This window comes from Etheostoma cragini, chromosome 6 (assembly GCF_013103735.1).
Source record: "Etheostoma cragini isolate CJK2018 chromosome 6, CSU_Ecrag_1.0, whole genome shotgun sequence".
NCBI lineage: Eukaryota > Metazoa > Chordata > Actinopteri > Perciformes > Percidae > Etheostoma > Etheostoma cragini.
Window position 1 is genome coordinate 18081391 of NC_048412.1, and position 22008 is coordinate 18103398.

The 22008-nt window shown below is 41.9% G+C and overlaps 1 protein-coding gene across 3 annotated transcripts; it reads right to left on the reverse strand.

Annotated features, from left to right (window-relative positions):
• Positions 1 to 109: 109 nt before the first annotated feature.
• Positions 110 to 20853, reverse strand: si:dkey-40m6.8. 3 transcript variants are annotated; one of them, XM_034873183.1, is made up of 16 exons: positions 20254 to 20853; positions 17898 to 18031; positions 17339 to 17486; positions 16466 to 16539; positions 16248 to 16366; positions 15184 to 15271; positions 13740 to 13888; positions 13523 to 13607; positions 13215 to 13336; positions 11604 to 11753; positions 5220 to 11484; positions 4967 to 5130; positions 4445 to 4578; positions 3601 to 3935; positions 3427 to 3511; positions 110 to 1564 (listed from the first exon to the last, which is right to left on the reverse strand). In XM_034873183.1, exons 1-16 carry the CDS (start codon positions 20342 to 20344, stop codon positions 1431 to 1433), a joined length of 8277 nt encoding a protein of 2758 aa, XP_034729074.1. In that variant the 5' UTR covers positions 20345 to 20853; the 3' UTR covers positions 110 to 1430. The 3 variants fall into 3 exon arrangements, with proteins under 3 accessions (XP_034729074.1, XP_034729073.1, XP_034729075.1); XM_034873182.1 differs by having other exon boundaries at positions 17883 to 18031; XM_034873184.1 differs by lacking the exons at positions 16466 to 16539; positions 17339 to 17486; positions 17898 to 18031; positions 20254 to 20853 and having other exon boundaries at positions 16165 to 16295.
• Between the last annotated feature and the right edge of the window lie 1155 nt (positions 20854 to 22008).

Here is a 22008-nt window from a genome sequence, read left to right on the forward strand (position 1 = left end):
TAGGGATCCTCTGCGATTATGGCTCAACATGGGTGTTCTTGGTCATAAATAGAGCGCTTTACGATTACAAACAAAACGATTTATTGTCATGAAACAGTTCAATAAGAGGTTCACATTTTGTAGCTTTTATTTCCCCTTGTTTATACATTATCCCTTGAAAACCGTTCTTTAAACAATACAGGTTCTAAACCAACATTTAAACAGACTAAACAAATGGACTAGTTGGACCTAGACTGCAGGATGGACTGTTATTAGTAGAAAATGGGGTAAATGAACATATACAAACATATGGAGTTATTTACTGATGAAAGGCTTTGATTTTTCATGCTAAGCTACATTAACGGTCATTAAACAAAGTAAAAGAATGACAAGACAGCTAGAAATTCATAGACATTGGAAAATAATGACACGTTACAGGACATAGTTCCATACAGATTGGCATATATTAAGAAGTAAACTTATACAAAATATTTTTTTAGCAATTGAGACGTTTGGGAAAATATTTTGATTTATTTGTTACGAACATCTTAGAGAAGGTATAACCTAGATGCATTCTGTCCCAAACAAATTATAGCTTAGTTAATATTTGATAACGGCAGAAAGCAAATAAATAAGCCGATTAATAAATAAATAAATAAATAATCAAATAAACAAAATATTGCATGGAAACTGGCTTTACATAAATAAATAAAGTATAATAAATATATATAGTATAAATTAACATGATAGAAACATTTTAAGACCTAAAAGTATAAAGAAGCATAGCTTGTTTCATTTTTCGTGCAGTCTAAGAATACATCTATAAAAGTAAACAGCTCTAAAATGATATTGTATTCACTTGTATTATGATTTTTGTACAAATGCAAATAAGTATTCTCAAATACAGGAGTCAAGCGATTTCTGTTCCAAACTGCTGCCTACAAGACCAAATGACTGACTGCAATGAAAAAAACGTCTTAATAAAGAGAGGGCTGAAATCCAAGCATTTACATAGACAGATGAATGACCAAAGAAAGTGCATTCCCCGCACATCTGGGGAAAATTACAACAGAATGAAGAAGAAAAAGAGAAGGTAATCTGGTACACAGCAAGACTCCCACTGCATAGCTGTCAAATCTGTTTCAGATTTTACAAAGCTCCGAGCTCCTCTTCTCCTAGCCTATGCTGCTTTTTCCAAAGACTTTTGTAGCTGAAGGCTATGAATAAACTCTGTAAATAGTAGCAGGCAGGAGCACAACAACCCCTGTCATACAAAATCCTGTCGCTGGTAAAACCTGGAATGTGTCCAGCTTTTAGAACAGAAGTCTCATTCTTTCAGTTGCCTCTTCAATAAAAAAATAGCCTCTGGGTGAATGGCTGGTTATCAGGGTTAATTCACTGGCCAGTCCTAGAGGGTTCAGCTCTAAAGGTTCCCCCGATGACATGTGACATCACACCATGTGGGGGTCGTTGGCAGGGCTGACGGTGAAGCGCGATGATGTCACTGGTTTGGCCCCCACAGACGACCTTGGCTTGATTGATAAATTCTCTTTCCTTTTTGAGTCTTTGCTTTTGGTGTTTGGCCCTGATGGAAAGAAAGACAAAATCAATCACTATGTGAAGGTGCATGTGTTGTGAGTTGTGCTTCACCGAACCATTTCATTTTACCTCCATTGTGTCATTAGTGTTCATAGTAGTAATTTACAAGTAAAACTACAACACAATGTTTCATGTATCATATCATTTCTTGTTGGAAAGTCATAGAGCTCACTTAAAAGTAGGGATGTCCTGATTGTGTTGGTTATGTTCCACATCCTCTGAGTATTGTGATGTTGCCAAACAAACCCAACACAACAATTGTTTTTGTTTATTATTTTCCCACAGATTAAAGTTGCAAAGCATAGGTATGGTACAGCATTTCATTAAAATATTTACTACAATTAGTAAAGTCCTCCTTTACTCCTCCTTTAGTCTCTTCCTATTGCGTCCTGCAGGTGTTTCCGGCTCTGGAGCTGTGGAGTCTGGATCTTTGGTTGGAGTCACCTGCTGCCTCCATGTTCCTGCTCAACACCCTCTGCTACAGTTCTCCATCTCTCTCTCTCTCTCTCTGTCTCTTCTCTGTTTGTCTGTCTGTCTGTCTGTCTCTCTCTCTTTTCTCTCTCTCTCTTTTTTTCTCTCTTTCATCCCCATCCGGTCGAGGAAGATGACCGCCCACCCTGAGCCATGGTTCTGCTCGAGGTTTCTGCCTCTTAAAAGGAAGTTTGTCCTTGCCTCTGTCGCCTAGTGCTTGCTCTTGGTGGGAATTGTTGGGTTTCTGTAAATAACATCACAGAGTACGGTCTAGACCTGCTATTCTAAGAAAAGGGCATTGAGATAACTTAGCGCTATAAAAAAATTAAATTAAATTTAATTAAAGTAATTTAAATCAGAATACAATCTCCAGTATGAAGTAAATACTGAAGTTCAGGTGCAGGTTTTAAACCAACAGCAGCATCTGAGAGTTCACCTGTAGAAGGTCTGGTGAAACCTGGAATGTGTCCAGGTGTCACTCTAATGTTGGATAGGTTGGGGGCCTTCTACATATCTGTGCCCAGGGGCCTGTCTTACAATCTGTTCATGACTGCTTCATGAAATGGAGTAAGATATTAGCTCTAAACCAAATACAATTCAGAAATTGAACTAATGATCTGTATCTATAAATACAATCACATTGAAGCAATGCTAGACAGTTTTTAGTTAAAAATAACTCAACGAGAACACAGTCTCTTCTTTAAAGGCTTTGACGTTTCTGGCCTATGAAAGATCATGAAAGCATCTAATTTTGGAGATTTTGCATTTCTGTAAATGTGAACAGCCCAAAGGAAAACTCTGAGCCCAAACTTTCATTATTCTGTGAAATTAGGTAATCAGTGTACAAGATAGAGAGAGGAAGTCAAGAGAGCAAATGAAAATGTGTTGAGAAACACAGCTTAGGCTTGCATTGTTGAACGCAGGATTTATGTCGCCACTCAGTTCCACATGTCACACTGTAGAGCGGGATAATTATAGAAGATTAATTCTGGCTGCATATTTGGAGAGTAGCTGGTTGAACTAAGGGTTTTCCATTTCAGTGTGTGGGGATGATTCAGTGGCTGTCAGATTTTATTACGTCATTTTGCGGCTCAAGGTGCGGACTGAGTGATAATACACATTGTAAAAAGAAAGAGATGATCCATCCTCAAATTTGTCAAATCATGACAGAAGAAGAAACATTTCACTCAATGTTAACCTAATGGTGGTGCTAGAGAAGAAGTCAGGAGATCACTAAAGTCAGTAAGATTTGTCTTCGGGGGACGATGAATGTCCATACAGAATTTAATGTCAATCTACCCAGTAGTTATTGAGATACATTCTGCATTTGATAAAGAATGTGAGATGATTAGATGTTTACAATGTTTTTGATCCTACCACGCAAATCCAACTTGGTGCTTTTGACGGACACTGGGGCTGGACTTGTGGGCGCTGAACTGCTCAACTCATTGGTTGGAGTTTCCTGTTGTATTGAAACAGAATAAATGAGGCTTGTTTTGTTCAACCAAAAACAATCTGCTATGCATCAGTTATTCAAAGTACGGGAAATACCTGATCAAAAAGATATATTGTGACATCATCAAAAAAGGACACATTTCTTCCTCTATCTTTCTCTCTGTCCATCGGCTCCTTGGGTGATTTCAGCAGACTCCTCAGGCCGACACGTTTGTCCACATCTGTTTCAGTGACAACTATCACCCTCCGGGAGCTTTCGTCCTCTTGCTCATCCTCCTCCTCATCGTCAGGGTCGCTTCCGGAGGACAGACCTCTTCGTCTTCCGATCCGATTTCCAATCGCACCATCCCCAAATCCTCCTTTACCAGTGGGGGTAAGGGGAAGAGTCAGAGCAAGAGGAGGGAGGGCGAGAGACAGACGAGCTAGTTTTGCTGTGAAAATGAGAGTAGGGAAGAGAAAATTCTTTAAAGATTTGGATGAAGGTTTGCAGACCCTCTACAGACGAAGGGGTTATTGACATCCACTATTTGTACCTTTTCTTTCTTTAGATTAAAGATATTCACTTAAATATGCAATAGTTTGTTTTTCATTTTGGTTTGTTTGTTAGTTTTCTTATTTTTACATAGTTTTCTGTGTCCTGTTTTAAAAAACAAACGGAAAAACCCAAAACAAATAGTGTGAAAAAAGGGGTCTCAGCTCATTTATATTTTTCCTATCCGTCTACTCTGTACATCAATAAAACTCTTTTGTTGCAGTCTGTTCCCCCGGTCAACTGTGTTTCCCACCATGCTGCCATTCATGATTAGGGTAAGCTCAATACTAGGCTGTGGCAAAATGGTGGGGGAAAAAACTTTGATAAAAAAAAATAACAAAATGTAACAGTTTGTAATTAATGATTAAAATCATAAAAAATAAGCAATCTGTATAACACTAAGGTTACCTTTCATGGCCTGGTTTGCAGTAGGTGGAGGGGTTGTGACCTCATGTCGTTCAATCACAGTGAGCGGCTCAGCTTTAGTTTCGTCAGACTTGGTGTGGGACTTAATGCTGGGGGAACTTTCCTGCTCCTCTTCGCTACAACAACAACAACAAAAACACAAAAAAACAATTCATTAAAACATGAATATTAAAGGGTTAGTTTACCAAAATATATTTTTTTCACTTACCCCTTGTGGTATCTAGCCATGCAGATAGTTTGGATTTTAGTTGTCCAGATTTTGTATTATTAATCTTTTTTTTTAATTTAATTTATGCTGCTCACAGCTTTGAAAATTGACATTTTAAATGTATACAGTATTCTTGTTACTTTTTGTAAATAACGGGGGGTGAAAATCCTCTTTCAGGACTTTGATGGCTTCATAAAATACCACTATAAAGGAATGTAAGAAAATAATGAATAGTAATTTGGGTGAATCGACCCTTTAACATAAACTTGGATTTCCAAGTTCAGCCTTTTTCATACCTTTCATCCTCTTGTTGTTCTTTCACAGTGACCAGCTCGCTGCTGTTTTCTGTGATGTGTTCCCCCCAGGGCCGGAGCATCACTGTGTCTTTAACAGTAGACCCCCAGAGCACATTTGTTTTCACATTTTCACTGAGGGAGAACTGCAGCCTCTCCTCACACACCTGAAGCAACAAAAGAGGGATGAGAAAGATAAGATAGGTAATACAGGGAGCACTCTTACAACAACAAAAACACAAGAAAACATGCTTACCTGCATCATGAGGCCATTCTTTGTTGTCAACTTAGAGAGAGATCCCTGGTCTTTGACATCAGACGTTTTGCCTGGTGATTTCTGCCCATCGTTCTTCTCCTCTTGGAAATCCAGGATCATATTTGGTGTAGACTCTGCCAGTTTATCAGAGTTATAAGACATCCTGTCCTCCATCATATTCACCCGACTCCCCTCAGGAGTAGAAGACCCACATATCTCCTCACCTGTATCACAATCACCAACACTGGTGCTCTTCTGCTCAGGTGTTTTCTTCAAAGACTCTAGAAGCTCCAGGTTCCCCAGAAAAAGGTCGCCCAGAGAGTCCTCCTCGTCCCCAGATATGCAGCACAGTTGTTCCAGTTTTTCAAAATCCTCCAGTGGTTCCTCATCCAAATCTTTCCACTCAGAAATCAGTAATTCTGGGAGATTGTTGATGGGAACTTGGGGTGAAGATGGGCTGGCAGATGATGTTTTCTGGAACAGATTATTTTGTCCATCCTGTACGTTGGATGTAAGATTGCTCTCATCGGCCAGTGTTATATGCACAGAGGGAAGGTTCAGATTGGCTGAGATCCCTTTACTTTGAGTTGTAGTAGGTGGTGATTGTTGTAGAATAGGCTCTAAGACATTTGCGCTGTGAGTTGGGGAAATATATGGCTCTGTCTCAGTGCTGGCAATAAAGTCTTCAAGATTAATGTGACTAATAAACTCCTCTGTCTCTATTACAGATGGTGGTGGACTAGGAAAAGAGTCGTCTAAACTCTCCAATTTATCATCTTGCACATCTAGGTCTACGCTTGGTGGAGGACTAGGAAAATCTACTGAGCTGAAATTGTCTACTTGTGGATATGACTGATCTATCTCCTGCTCATCAAGTTCACTGGGACAAAAGATGGGATTGAGGGGAAGGGGCATGTCTCTGTAATCCTCTTCTTTGTTCACAATGCTTACAGTCTCTTCTGTATGTTGCCTAGCAAGCCATGATCTCATTTCAGCATCTGAATCCGCGCCTGATTCCACATTTTCCAGGTCTGAAAAGTTCTCGTGAGGAGCTTCGGTGATGCAAATAGATACATTTGAGCTCTCTAAAGTGTGACTGAAACAGTTCTCTAAATTAGAGGCTATTCCTTCGGCAACATCCACGGCTGATGTTTGTCCCTCTATTTGGATCATGCAGAGGGGATTCTGAGGCCATCTGTTAAAATTTGGATTTTCCTGTATCTCTGTGGAGTCTAGCAGACCTTCCCTATCTCTGTCTGTCCCTGTGCATGACGAAGTCAGCCCCTCTGCTTGCTCCTGCTCTGGGATTTCTATGTTCTCTACTTCGATATCTGAGATTTCCCTTTTCAGGTCTTTGTTAAAACTGCCAAGTCCACCGAGGTCCTCAATATTTTCCTCTTGTTGTATGTCTACCACTTGGACAGCCTGTTGGTCATCGCCATCTGCAGAGTCCCACCTTGCCTTAATGGCAAGATTACCAGCAAGTCCTTGTGTTTCATCATTCCAGGTTTCTTCGCAGCCCTCCAAGATGGCAGGGTGCAGTTCCCTTCCTGCAAGTTCATTGTTTTCTTCAGTCTCCCAAAACTCCTGACCTACAACAAGCCTCTCCCCCACCTCCCAGGCCTTATTACTGAACCCAGAGAAAAATTCAGATCTCAGTTCCATGTCGTGGCACCTCCTCTCTGGAGAGGCCCACTGGTCATTTTCATCAGGCCACAAGCGTAAGTCACTTGACTGTGAAAAACGGTGGCAGTCCATCTCTCCCCTAACGACAGCAGATCCGGAAAGTTCCTCATCCTCCTCCATAGCGCTCCATAATTCTTTAGTCTTCACATCCAGGCCCTCGAAGGAGTCTCTATCCACATTGTTACCATAGTCTATTTGACTTGCTGCCCCTCTCAGCGGTGACTTTTCCTTCATGGCATTACTCAGCTCTGCAGCAGCCAGCTGTTTCTCCGTCTCTGTCATTACCTTCTTGTCCTCGTTGCCGTCTGAGCAGCGCAGGTTTCTCAGGCCAAGCTCATTGTGGTCCAGACCAGGCCTCTCTTCGCGTTCCTCAGCCTCTTCAACACCCTCCTCGGTCCAAGAAGGACACATGAGACCACTAACTTCATGATAGACAGACTTCCCATCATTGCTTGGCTTGACTATTAACGGGGTTTCATCACCGAGTTTGGTGTCACTAGTTTGAATGCTGTACAGTTTAGATAACCTTGACTCTCTATTGTCAACTTGGGATGTTGTTACAGAATCTACAGTGTCATTTCCACATTTGAGGGAGTTCATTGAAGAGATATCAATATCCGTCTCTGTAACACTTATGTAATCTTTGTTGCTGGGCCTCAACGCGCAATCATTTGACTGGCTGCCAGACACAGACTTGCTCAAAATATTTGTCTCAGCGAGGCTCTTGGAATGAAGATTTAAATCGGTTGCTGCAGAGTCCTGGTATTTGCAATCTGTTATCTGGGAGATGATGCCATCTGTGTAGTTGTTGTCTATTGGATGCCCACCGCTGTGTGGGAGCCTTTTCAGGGACTCATCATCTAATTTTGAGAACAACTTATCAATTAAGTCAACACAGTCCTTGGCCTGTGGATCATCACACAGCATGGTGCTGCTCTTGTTTTCGAAAATGCCAGAATTGTCTTTCTGTGTTGACTCCAGCCCTTTGTTTAGAATATCTTGGTCATCACCTAGATGAGAGACGGCATTCACTGGAGCGTGTTGATACAGAGTACTAATTTCCTCACACATCTCAACAGTTTCTCCAATTTCACTTTTGATATCTGATATCTGTATACTCTTTCTAAAGGGGCTTTTTTCTCCCATCTCTCCCTCCTCCTCAGTTTTTTCCTCTATCCCTGTCAGTGTTCCCCGATCCCCTCCTCGACCGCTGTTTGGCCTGGATGCAATGAGTCCATCACTGCTTCTCCTGCTCATCCCGTCCCCTTCCCAGTCACTGTCTGAGAAATACGCAGAGTCGCGATGGGGTGTTTCATTTCCCAGAGCTCGCCACCCGCCGCTTCCCACTCCTCCTCCACCACTTGTCCATGAGTCACTAGGTGTGAGACAGTCGGCTGAGTTGGAAGTCATAGGTGACAGGCCAGAGTCGGTGGGGGTGATGAGGGACACATCAGAGGATGGGTCCCAGTCTGGAGTGGTCGGAGTGGCAGCAGGAGTGGGTGCCTTTTCTGCAATGTGACAGGGATTTTCTTGCCCAGCGTCATTGTGTCGAAGTAAATTTTCTCTTTTCATCTCATCATTATTTCTATTATTCTCCAAATCAGCTTCTGTGATGTGTACAGAGTCCACTTTGGAAACTTTTGCAGTGTGGTACTTTTCTTTGTCAGTGATATCTGTCTTTCTGCATGTTTGATCTGCTCTCTCAGGGCTGCTGGCCTGTAGGTCCTCGTTCATTACCTCACCATTCCCTAGAACAGCAGCCCTTGGTGTATCTGTTTCTTTTGTAATTAGTGATTTGTTCTCATGCTTTAGGTCAGTGTTGGATTCTTCTCTTCTCGCAGGTAAGGCTGGGCAGTCTGAACTCTCCTCTTCATTTTGACAAGCAAGTGTTTGGTTGTGCAGGAGACCGTTTTTGGGCATGATTTCTGAAAACACAAACTCTCCAGATTGGCAGTGGTCAGCATTGCTTCCTTCGCTGTGCAGTTTAAGAGGTTGTTTATTTGATCCTATATGCAGGACTGGGATCTCAGGTTTAATAGAAACCTTTATCTCACTCTTTTTAGCACGCTTGGTCACTTGGGCATAGATAGCTTCAGTTGGTGTTTCATCTTTGCCTTTGTTGGATGCTCGTACGGAGCTCTCTGACTGAAATCTGATGGTCTGAGCAGAGCTTGGGTCAATACATATGGACTCGTATTCAGGAGACAGTGGAGTAGGAGAGTAAGATGAGTTTGCTTCCTTTCTGTTTGTGGCAGCGTTTTGTCTAGTTATTATTTCAGTCAGGAAGGTCTCTGCTGATTGGATCTCCTTTAGGAACTCCTCCCTGGTCATTTCTGTTCTCCGGGGGTCCTTCTCAGTCTGCTGCAGGTCGGACTCCTCCTTCCCAATGGTGACCTCAGAGAGGAGAGAGCGGGATCTCCGTATACCCTTTGAATAGGCTTCCTCAGCCTCAGTGTATGAGGGAAGGCCTGGAGCACAGACATAGGGCCGTAATCTGGATCCCGAAGGATAGAGGTATTTTACTGGATCAGTTTCTGATCCTCCCTCCGGATCGGTGTCCATCCTTCCTGTATCGATCTCTGTGAGAAAAAGATCCTGCTGGAATGATTCTTTAGGGGTTGTATCATCCTCTTCAGCTCCTGTACTGTTGTTGCATTTCTCTGGCCCCCATGACTGTCCTGCTGACCCCAGCTCCGTGATCAGCGACTGGGAGCGGCGCATCCCTCTGTTGGGAAGCACAAAGTTTCCCCATCTTTCTCCATCTCTTTTCTCCTCCTTCTCTACCTCCCATGAAGCCTCTGACTTGGAATCACTAGACTCAGACACACTAGATATCTCCGTCAGAAAGAGATGCATGGGGGATTTCTTGACAGCGGCCACACGTTCTGCATGAAGTTCAGCATCTTCCCTCCAAATGGCTGGCAGGATGGTGTCTAGGCGTGACTGAGTCCTTTTCATTCCCCTGGAGAAGAGCTCAGCACTGGCTGGGTCTGCATCTTCAGATAGGCTGGAGTGAGGGACAGTAGTCCCACCGCTGGGTCTTTCAGGGGACATAAAGGGAGAGTCATCCTCATCTGAGTATGTAGGACTGGATGAAGACTGTCTGTCAAGTTGGGGGTTTGTTGGCTGAGGACGGGGTAAATTTCGATAAATTGGGCGCAATGGGTTTTCTCGACGAACGGGAGAGTCAAAGTCTTTTGTACGAGAACGAGAAGTCTCCCTGGAGTTGTGCAATGATGTTAAGTGCCTGCTACCACCCTCCCTGTCAGACAAGTCACCAGATAGTGGCTCTCTTTTGGATCTCTGCATCTGCGGCTTACTGTAACTTGAATATGTGTCAGCTGTGCTGTAGCTGGGACAGCTTCTTTGTGATTTGGAGTGGGGAGGGAGAGGTGGGGGACACATTTGAGAAGATTGGGGGTAAATGGGATGGCTTGATGGGGGAAGGGAAGGGGAGAGGGACGGGGATGGGGGTAGAGTCTGACGGGACCGATGGAGCCCCAGGTGATCAAAGGTAGAAGATGGACAGCTGCTCATGTGATGGGGGTCTGTTTCGATTTTCCCACTGATGTTGTAGTGAGGCAGTCCTCTATAACCATGTGGAGGGGCGGGGAGGGGGCGTGAGTGAAGGTGGTTGGCTGACAACATGGACATAGAGCGAGGCTTGGGAGGAAGGACCGGGGCTTGAGAACTAATGGAGGATTTTTTGTCTGCCTCACTACTCCTCTTCTCCTCTTCATCATCGTCCCCTAAATCAACTACTGAGAAGTCAGTCACTCTGCTTGAAGTGTCTCTGAATTCAGCCACACCTGTGTTGGGGACCAGAAGTTGGACCTCGCTTGATCTGACAGTCTGGAGGCCCTTTCTACACTTGTCAGAAGAATAATAAGGGACTCTATCTTTTCCCAGCATTCCACTGCGAATCTCCACCAGTTCCATGTCTCCAGGGCAGATCAAGTCAGAGCGAAAAGAGGACTGAGTCTTCCCTTTAAGAGTTGGCGACTTATCCTGGGGAGTGTGCTCCTCTAATCTGATGTAGTACTCGCTGGCGAGGGAGGGGCTTCGGGCGCTTATCACTGGGACCACAGTGGGAGTGTCTAGAGACTGTCTGTGATTATTGTTCACAGTCGGGATTGGCTGAGGGGGAGGAAGAGGTTTGTAGCCTTGTCTGGCATGAGCTTTTTCCCAAAAATACTCAAAGTTCAAGCCTTTGCTGGTTTCAGTCACTGTCAGGATGTCATCCAGTTCAGACGAGGATGGAGTGATACAGTTCCCCACAGGGTCCAGTAGGGGGTAGGAGTTGTCTTCCCTGCCGTACTCTCTCTCCCTTTGCCGCTCGTTTGCTGCGGCCTGGAAAGCAGGTGGACGGAGTAAGTCCCAGCGTCTTTCAAACGACGCCTCGCTCTCTCCTCTCCTTCCTCTGCCCTCCTCATATTCCTCATCCTCTTCATCTTCTTCCCCAACACTCCCTCTTGCCATTCCTCGCTCAGCGGCCAGGAGGGAGGAGAGGAGGAGGAATATCTCTGCTACAGAAGGGCGTTGAGAAGGAGGTAGCCAGCAGGACTGCATGATCTCATACCTGAGGACAGGAGAGAAACACAGAGGAATTACGTTTGGAGAGACATAAGTAGGGCTTGTCCCTTTGTGTTTGCATTATCATAATTTCTGCAAAACTCCACTTAGTGGATGAGTACTGACCAGTAGTCTGCATGGGAGAGTTTGAGTCTGGGCTGGGCCAGGGTGATCTGTCTCTCCCTGATGACGAAGGTCAGCACTTCTTCGTCACTCAGGTGTCTGTGGGGCTGAGAGCCAAACTCAAACAGCTCCCATATAACCACCCCCATGGACCTGGAGGAAAAGAAGATGTAGAAACTGTGAGAGACAGACCTTCACAGACCTCTTAGTGTTTTGTTATGTAATGCTTTTACAGCAACACTTTGTTTTATGCAGAGCTCTAAATTAAAATCAAACAAGACTGAGACTTATGATGCCATTGCCTCTGCAAGAGCAAAGAGTACTCTTCCCCTACTTGTGTATTCTGTTCCCACAATGTTTTCTTGTTGGTTCATTCTACAAAACAAATGGAAGTGGAGTTGTAATAGCAGAGGGAGGGTTCAGTCCAGCTTGGGGTCTTGTTCTTCCATCACTCCTTCTGATATTACTGGACTTTTAAATTCTGCTTCAGCAAAATTAAGGTCATACTGATCTTTAAAGGTAGGCTTATGTAAGTTCTTGTGGTATGATTTGTTTGAGAAACATTTCAAAACAACTGCCTTGGTGTTTCAGCATCCATTTAACCTTCAAAAAAATTTAAGATAGTGGGCCAAATAAAAGAACTAAATGAGACTACAAAGAAGACTCTACAAAGAGCATTTCAGATTATTTGCAGTTTCAATACACTTGTAACACTACTGTACACTACAATTCACTGATCAGAACAAAAATATTTCAATGGCATAGGCATTAGAAAGTGTACTTTGTTTTCCTCAGATAACAAGCGTTTTGTTGTATGGGCTGTTTTTTGACAAGCACTGCTGGTCTATTTTCACCCATACTGGTTTAATAAGTGAATAATACAATCAGTGCCAATGGAGACTAGCATAACAATGTATGTACAATATACGATCTTGGGCCACTTTAAAGGCACATCTATTTAATCTTTTTAAAGATCATCATTCAGGTGTTTTTTTCCTTTGTTAGATAGTGGATAGACAGGAAAGGGGAGAGATGGGGGATGACACACAGCAGAGATCCGCAGGTCGGATTCGAACAGGGCCGCTGCAGGACTCAGCCAACATGGGGCGAACGCTCTTATTGGGTGAGCTAGAGACCGCCACACATCTATTTAACCCAATGTAATTCAGTACATCTATAGTAGTATCTCTGCAACCTATTCTACCTTTACAAAGCTCATATTCGCCATTTTTTTTCAAACTAAGTTGTTAATTCAGTTTGTAAATCTGTTCTTTATTGAGCTCGTAGGTGTTTCACAGGTTTTGCCCACCCCACAACACATTTAACACATTTCAACATGATGCAGCCCAGTTTAACACCACTGCAAACTACAACCTATAACACAACAAATAAACTTTTTGTGAAATAAACACCTCTCTGACAGTTTTAATCAAAACTCAATATCAATATTTTTGTAAAGATAGAATATATGGCTGAGCTGTTGCATTGGATTGGATTAGAATGTACAGATGTACTTACCCAACTACTACCAGACACCAGATAGATTACAACCCTAACCCCTAACCAGCCTGATTTGCACTTTTTATAAACAGCTGTGACAGCTCTAAAACATACCACACATTGCTTGTCTTGGTTTGGTCAGTAACAATGAGAGAGCCTCTGTACTCCTCCAGCAGCTCAGGAGCAATCCAACGTAGTGGGATCCATAGCTTGTCTGGAGTTAGGTAATAGTCCTCCTTCACATAGACATAAAACATGAATTGTTTTTATACCAAAGAAACATTTTTTAATGTGATTATTTGCATGACAAAAGTGCTTTTACACTTCCCAAAATGTAAAATATAGGATTACATGAATAGATCATGAATCGATTGTATGTTTGGTTTATTTTTTCAGAGAAATACAAGCAAACACCCACGTACCTTATAATGGTTGTGTGAAAGACCATAGTCGCCTATCCTAACAGTGAGGTCTGAGGTCAGCAGACAGTTTCTTAAAGCAAGATCACTGCAGAGAATAAAATACACCCTCCAACAATCATCCACATTGACAGAGGTACACACGGTTTCTATTTAAGAGGTCAAATCTGGTCAAAGACTCGGGTCCTGATAATGTACAGAAGTGAATTTCATGACTGACCTGTGGATGTAATTGTTGTCATGGAGATGCAGCAGACCGGAGGTAATCTCAAAAGCCATTCTCTGAATAGTCAACAGGTCCCGAGTCGGCAGGTCAGGGGTCATCCCATTTGACTTGCGCTGGGCTCTCAGATACCTCTTCAGGTCACCCTAATTGCACACCAAAACAATAACACAAGCAGTGAATTGCAAGCAGACTTAAGTAGAAGATGACTTAATGCCAGCTCGACCATCAGTCTACGTGCCAAGTGATTGTGCCCTTCTCCAAAAACAGACATAAAAGTCACAGGCAACATCGTATAGGCAAAGAGAATATTTATGACTTCTGCATTAAATAAGTCCCTTTTTAGGTGTTTTCCATCACAGAGCCTCAAAAGAAGCAGGGGAATTGGTAATGAGTTGGCTGCCTTTGTATTAGTAAGTTGTGCTTCGGGAAGGGCTAAAATAAAATGAGGACTATTCTAAGGATGGAAAATATCTACGAGAAAAGAACAATAGCAACTTTATCATACAGAATATTAGCAGTCTACGAAGCTCCCAGTGTTGTTTGGCTTCTCTTGCTGGAATTGATCTGCTTGCGTCTTTGTCCGTCCTGAGAGTCCACTCATATGGTTTTCTTAATCAGTCAGTGATTAAGTTAGATGAAGTAAGCAAAACAAACCAACTGTTCCAATGCAAAGCATATTTAAGTGAATCCGGATATACTATAATTCTAATATTAATCATTCCTGCAGCGAACAATATGCAGATACCCACATAAAACGACATTGAAACAAGGAGTAAATTAAGTAAAGACCTGGTGGAAATAACATTAACATTTGGTGCAAACTGCTACAGAGGTGGAACATAATAGATTTAATGCCAATAAAACCGCATTTTTAAGTATTTTAATATGACATTTTATTTGTAATAATAGCTTAGGTAACGTTTTTCATTTCATACTTCATATGGACTATTAGTTCAATGTTAAAATGATTTGTATTGGGTGTAAACATGATTAATATGTGAACATGATTTATGTGCAAATTATTTGGGCAGCTACATAGAAATATTTTGTATTTCTTCTGATTTCTTCTGTAGTTTTCACGGTGTTCATGGTGCTCAGTGCCTGGTCCCCGTTTTAAGAGGAAGAAATAAATTGACACCAGTTCAAAACTCTCTGCTTCTGGGTCAATAAATCCAAGGGGAGTTACAGTTACGTTTAAGTCACAACAAAATATTCATTTTACTTTTGTCCAATATTTAAAGGAGACATATCATGCTCATTTCCAGGGTCATACTTGTATTTTTGGGTTTCTACTAGAACATGTTTACATGCTTTAATGTGCTACAAACACATTATTTCTCTCATAATGAATGATTGCCTAATAACCCACATGTTTTGGGCACACTGCACAAGCACTGAAAAAGTGAGTTTTTCATGATACATCCCCCTTTGTACTCACAAGTTGACAGAACTCCATAACCAGGAGGAAGGGGATGTTCTCACTGCACTGCCCCAAACACTGAAGGATGTTGGGATGTTTAAGGCTCCTGAAGGAAAAGGGAGAAACCAGATAAACAGATAGATTACAGGACAGTAAAAGACAAATACTGATACAGGATAAATTGCAGTAATTATCTAGCTATCTATTGATAGATAGATCGATAGATAGATAGATAGATAGATCGATAGATCGATAGATCGATAGATAGATAGATAGTAATGAGCTGGCGGTCTTTGTATCACCAAGATGAAAGTAGAGATAGAGAAAACGAAGAGGCACTGCAGCAAAGCCAAATGAAGTGTAAGTGAATGCTGGAAAATAGAAAAAAGGATATTGGTGTTTTGTGTGTTTTGCTTTTTGTTGGGTAGGCGTGTTTACATCAGACACACAAAATATTTCAGGACAAGGGGAGGGTTTGTGCCTCAGTATAAGCAGAGGAAATATCAGTTGTAAACAGCATATAAATGTGTTTGAAAATTACTCTTTGTGAGTGTATATTTGTGTGTGTGTGTGTGTGCGCATGTGTGTGTGTGTGTGTGTGTGCGTGTGTGTGTGCGTGTGTGTGCACGTGTGTGCTTGTGCGTACGTAAGTCGGTTCAGTGCCCCAAGTGTTATTACCATCTACCTGCGGTAACATTACTGCCTAAGTACACAACAAAACATTAAAACACTATTTTCATAGTGTGAAAAGGTACAATTCAAGCCAGACATATTGTTTCTACTTTGATCAATAGTTGAAGTGATTTAATAAACAACAAAATGTACCCTTTCATCAACTAAATACACACAGGTTATGTTGATTCAGCCTTACTTGGTCTGGTATGACCAGTAGCTTATGGTGGCTAATGTTAGCCAATGTTAGATAGATTCATAGAGTCATTTCAATGACTTTTGAATGAATAATTATTTCTACTTGTGTTACTGTTATAATAAACTTACTATTATCAAATAGGCCACAGTGGTTGTTGTTAAGCAAAAGTTGCCTCCAAAATGGCTACCAAAGTTTCAGCAGTTTCTCCCACCTGTACGGCTCAGACTCGGCCAAGAACTTCCTCTGCTCCAGAGGGCTGGCACTGACACGCAGCTCCTTTACCACGGCCTGAGAGGAGCTGCAGTCACACAGCACTTCAGCCAGAATCACCTAGGAGAGATCAATGGGCAATAATATCGGAGAGTGCCCAAGATAAGAAGACAAGCAAAAAACTATTTGGAGTAAAAACTCCTGATGCAATCATCTTACCTTCCCAAACCAGCCATTTCCTATCTCTTGAAGATAGTTCAAAGCGTGTCTTTTAAAGCACTTAGATTTGGAGTCTGTAAAAAAGAAGGAAAATTAAAAAATAAGATCAGGGTCCCACACATCAACATCTGATTTTCTTTTATGGCATCAAATCAGGAGCAAAATTCACTTTGCACACAGCTACTACAGCCATCCCCAAAACATTAAAGATCCCTTCCAGACATGTTGCAAGACATACAAATATTCTGCTTTGAATAATAATTTGATGTTGTTTTCCCTCAAAAGTTAAATTACCTACTCAACCACTAGTAGAAATGATGCATATACTCTTATTTTCTTTTGTTGAAAAATCTAGAACTATGAATCTGCTATGTTTTTTAAAGTTTAGCTACTGGACACAAAATGTCTCCTACTTCATTGAAAACTCAATCGGTTTCATGTTTCCACACCACATTTGCGTTAAATGAACCATGATTTGTTTCCATACATATTGTGATGTACAATAATAAAATCATAAAATCAATAACAATAAGCAAAACATATTTCTGAGTGAAGGGGAACTTTAATGAATGACACAATAGGCTACCCTTCCTGATACCATCCCTGTCTGTGGCAAAATGCCCAACCTGGCCTGCCTGTACGGAGCACTGATGCAGAATTGTCTCAGATCAGTTTCCACTACATTGAACTTCAGTGGGGAGTCCAATGCTACAATGGTTGTAAACTCGGTTTGAGACCTTTAATGGATCCACATCAGTGACTCAGGCAACAGACCATGAGGGAGTTTGGTGAAGGACAGTATTTCAGCTCTGTTTTGAGGGCTTTCTGCTCAAATGTGAGTCAGAAAACAGGAGAGTTGTTTAGGGTTGTTACCTGCTCCGTCCTTCAGGGCGGGGCAGTTGGGTCGGTCTCTGACTGGCAAGGTGTAGACCTCAGGGAGGGAGGGACATGACGACAGGCTGTCCTCCTGGATTGGACTGGAGCCTCCAGAGCACTCCTCCCCGTCTGCATTGTCAAACTCCTGGTTGTGCCGCAACAGCACAGAAAAACACTGGCATGATTCAAATTTTTCAAATAAGCTAAAGTCTGTTACTGAATAATACGGTTGGATTTAGCAGTAATTATCAAGGGCAGACAATGAGAAAGCAGCCATTCTGAACTAATGACACCATGTCTGCCAGCTCAACCACACTGTCAGGTCAAAAGATGGAGGCTTAGTCAAGATTAGACTGAGAGATGATTATTGACCATTTCTAGTTCATTAAATTGTAATTATTGAGTCCTGTTGCCATTTCCATACTGAGTCCTCCTGCAATTTATCAAGGCAAGTTTAAATACAAACCACACAGGCGTGCACAAAAGGTGTGACCACAACAAACAAACAACAAAAGCAGATAGAGGTGAATAGATTTCTTACATGTTGAAGACTTACATTGAACCCCACTCCTCCTCTCTTACAGCACAGGCAGGTCAGGAGCAGCAAAACAAAAGAGACTAGCCCCGAGCAAGAGATGAGGATGATGACGTAGGGTGGAGGAGAGAGGGATGCAGCTCTGGTCTGAGATACTAAGAGGACGACAGGAAGAAAATACAAGGGAGGAAAGTATTTAATGCAGAAATATAAGGGGGACAAACTGTTAGGTTTGAGTCAGTGAGAAGGAAAGGAGAGACATTACTGAATCAGAAGTGTAAAATCGTGTTACACAGGTGTTTTGTTTAGAGGGAAACCATTGGAGCGTTTTCTTAGCGGCAGGTTTGGGGACACAGTGGAGAACCCCAATGGACAGCTTGCATCAGGGATTTGGGGAGGAAAAGCAGGAAAAGAAACTAAGTTGAAGATTTAAAAAAAACGGTTGTCTGAATCAGTAAAAGAAAAAAGAGACTACCATTACAGTTTGAAAGTGGGATAATATACCATTCCAGTAAGGAAAAAAGCATGGGGAAAGGGGGAATATCAGAAATGGCATTCCACTCAGGAAACACGGTTAAGAAGCAGGGGAGGGGTGGCTGGAGTTGTCATTTAGGTCAAAAGGAGCGCTAATTGGGAAGGGTTGGAAACTGGAAAAGAATTACTCAAATCAGGAAGGTTTACTACTCGGGTGAGAGAGGGAGGGATCGGGACATTTTGATATTTGTACCTCAACGCAGTCGATTGTGGGAAGTGAACCATCTGTAGAAAAGAAAAGGGGCAGGGTAGGGTGGTTAAATACCCTTCAGGTATTAGCGATAGGTTTCATATAAATACTGTAGCCAAAAAATATGTTAAATATGATATCACTTATGACAGATGACGAGAGAGGAACAACGACACTTGGAAACAGTCAGAAGGTGTCACGCTTAACACAAATAAGGAATCTTGTATTAAACATAAACAGGAATATTCAAAGAACAATAGCCTAGCTTTTCTAAGCCTGTGTAAACAAAGCGGTATTTTAAGCATTATGTTACATTATATTATATAAAAAGCTGTTTTACAATCTCAAATAACTATAAACTTGTGAAGTAAATAGGATGCATTAGGGGACATAAGAATAATATAAATAATAACAATAATAGCTTAAGGGTTACATAAACAATGATATTGAAACAAAATGTATGTAATGTAACTTTTATTAGCGTAGTCTTTAAATGTTGCAGTTTCATTTTCTGTGTCCCTCATACAAATCCAAAAATACATTCACAAGGTCATAATATTGTAAACACTGCATACATAAATTTCAAAGTATATTAAAAAATTGACCAACTTCATAAATTGTAAAAAGAGGATCAGCATTCAACAAAAATCTAGTAGGCCTTCTTTCAATTAACACTTTTAGCACCTCTTTTTTTCTTGTGTTTTTCTTGTTTAAAAAAGGTTTCAAAAAACAGAACAGAATTTCTCTTGTTTAACATATTATGCACAAAGGTAGGTAACAATGGGTTCAGCCTATAAAAACCATCTTTGTATGAAAGACTGTTGAATGGTACAATCTGTTATGTCTAATTAAAAGAAAACTGGCACTCTTAAGTTTTAGCCTATAAAACAGAGGTAAACACAGCTAATTGTTAATCTTTGCCTTTGCAAAACATGGTCTAAATATGAGAACTAAATGAGCCTTTTGGCAGTGTTGTACCCTAAACATGCACCACAAACATATAATTGGTGGCTCCAATCCTGGTGCACAATTCCTGTGCAGTGCTATTCTTTCATCTTTCCCTAGACATATGTCCAGACAGACACTGCATATAAATAGGAACCCAACAGAGGGCCTTTTCCACCAGCCCCGGTGCCAGCAGCTCTTATCAAAACAATACACCAATAGTCTACAATGACTGCACACATAACACAAAACACAACACTCCAGATGCCAGATCTTGGGGAAGAAGCCATATTCAGATTGAGAAAAATAAAGATGCCAGCAGGCTAAATTATCTCCTGTGCAAAGCCGAGGGTGTACTAAATGTATCGCACTGACCAACGGTTTTAGCCTGCTATCCACACAGGCTATGCTGTTTTAAAGTGCCATCGATGTGAGGCCGTAGATCGAACCCCCCCCCCCCCAATATTTTCATCACTGCATGCAAATCTGGTAGGCTACCCTACCCATCACCAAACCAGCCTCACTCCACGGAATCAGCCTCGTAGCCTAATGCAATAATAATTGTTATTATGTCTCAGTCATACTGGCTAGCTGATAATACAGTCATGTAAAGAGGCCTTTTCATAACTGACTACATCCCCCCCCCCCCTCTCCTCCTTTCTCCGGCATCACTGACAGGTTTTCTAACCCCCCTCCTCCTCCGCTCACCTTCCCTCTGCGGGGCTCCGAGGGCTCTCTCCGGGCTGAAGTACGACATGATCCCCGCCAGCGCTACCATCACCCAGCAGTGTGGCCGCATCGTCGCCGCGTCCGGAGCAACAACAACACCATCCGAGCGACGCTGCCGACTGTCGGTGTCCTCCTCTCTCCCGTCACCCCCGCCACGGTCTGTGCCGTCTCCGGGCTCACGCTGTCTGTGTCTCCCCCCTCCGCTTTTCTCCCAATAATAAAGAGCGTCTCCTTGCCTTCCTTGTTGTGCTTTCCAGCCCCCTCCTCTCTCTCTCTCTTCTCCTCCTCCCCCTGCTCTAATCCGCAATTAAACACGGTGTGTGAGATGCTCTATTGTGCATCCTCAGTCCACCGCTCGTTATACATACATTACTGCTCTGCCTCCGTCTGTGTGAAGCACTGCTGAAAATAACCACCCGCTATTTCTTCGTCATACATAGGTTACCTACAGCCTATATATAAATATTTCCTTGTCCTTCTATCTCTGTGTTGTCTGTTTTTCTCCTCCGCCAGCCTACGTCAGACACACACGGCGCGCATTGTCATGGTCCAGCTTGATCATCATAATGCTACCCAGAGAGAAAAAAGAAAAAAAGAAGAATCTGTGATAATATTCCCAGAGGGAGTTAATGGTGTGCATGTGGTGCGCAGTAGGCCTAGGCCTACTGTGTTTATATTGATCTCATATTAAATTTATTATCTTTTAAAATATCACTTCAGTATTCATATGAGGACTTTGTGGATGCGATGTGATAAGCCTGTTGTTAAATAATAATAATAAAAAAAACGTCTTAGTTGACGCGCAAGCCTTCTTCTTCGTGTTGTGGTGTAAACAGTGATAAACACACCGAGCAAAAAAGTACCAAAATAATTAAGGTGTGTATAAATCATGGGTACTTTAGTCAGCTGACAGTTTATTAAGTACACCTAATAGAAACTAATGCAGTCTAATACAAACAGTTTTTCAATGAACCATAACTTCATTACAGAAGAGGATTAGGGCCACTGGAAAAAAATATGTGAGTTCTGACTTTTTTCACAGAATTCTGAATTTTTTTAATTCTGAGAAAAAAAGTCAGAACTCACATACATTTTTCAGCAGTGGCCCTAATCCTCTTCCGTACTTCATAGAGCTTATGTTCAGTTTTTGTTGAAATTGTTGATTCAACCTCATGGCCATTTTAGAGACTGCAGGTCAAAATATAGGAGCGTAGTGTAGGGTAACCCAGTACAATTAATTAGCACCACAAACTAAGGTTAAACCACCATTTTTTATATATCACTCATGAAAGTAGAATTTATTTCAGTGTGAGAGTACAGAGAGTTTTACAGAGATGAAAAAAGCAAGTTAATGCCAATCTTTTGTGCTGCTCACTGATGTTAGTATATGATGCAATAGTTATCATTTAACAGCAGACGGTTTGATAGGTCATAGTGGAAAGACTACACAGGTGTTACTAATAACCTTTATAATGGCTTTGATATATTCAAGTGTCCCAGTAGGTCCGGACAGTGAGCCAGTCTGTATGCACAATAACCAGGACCCTGAAACTGAAGCGGCTAAATGGAATCAGCCATTGTTAATTGTATTATTTACACCTGTGCTGTTCCTACTGTGACCAGTCAAAATGTCTTCTGTGAAAAAGCTGAAATGAAGATAGAATAGAAATACACTGTTGCCCCATCTATGAAAATTGAGCATTTCTTCTTTTATTTATAAAAGCCATTTCAACT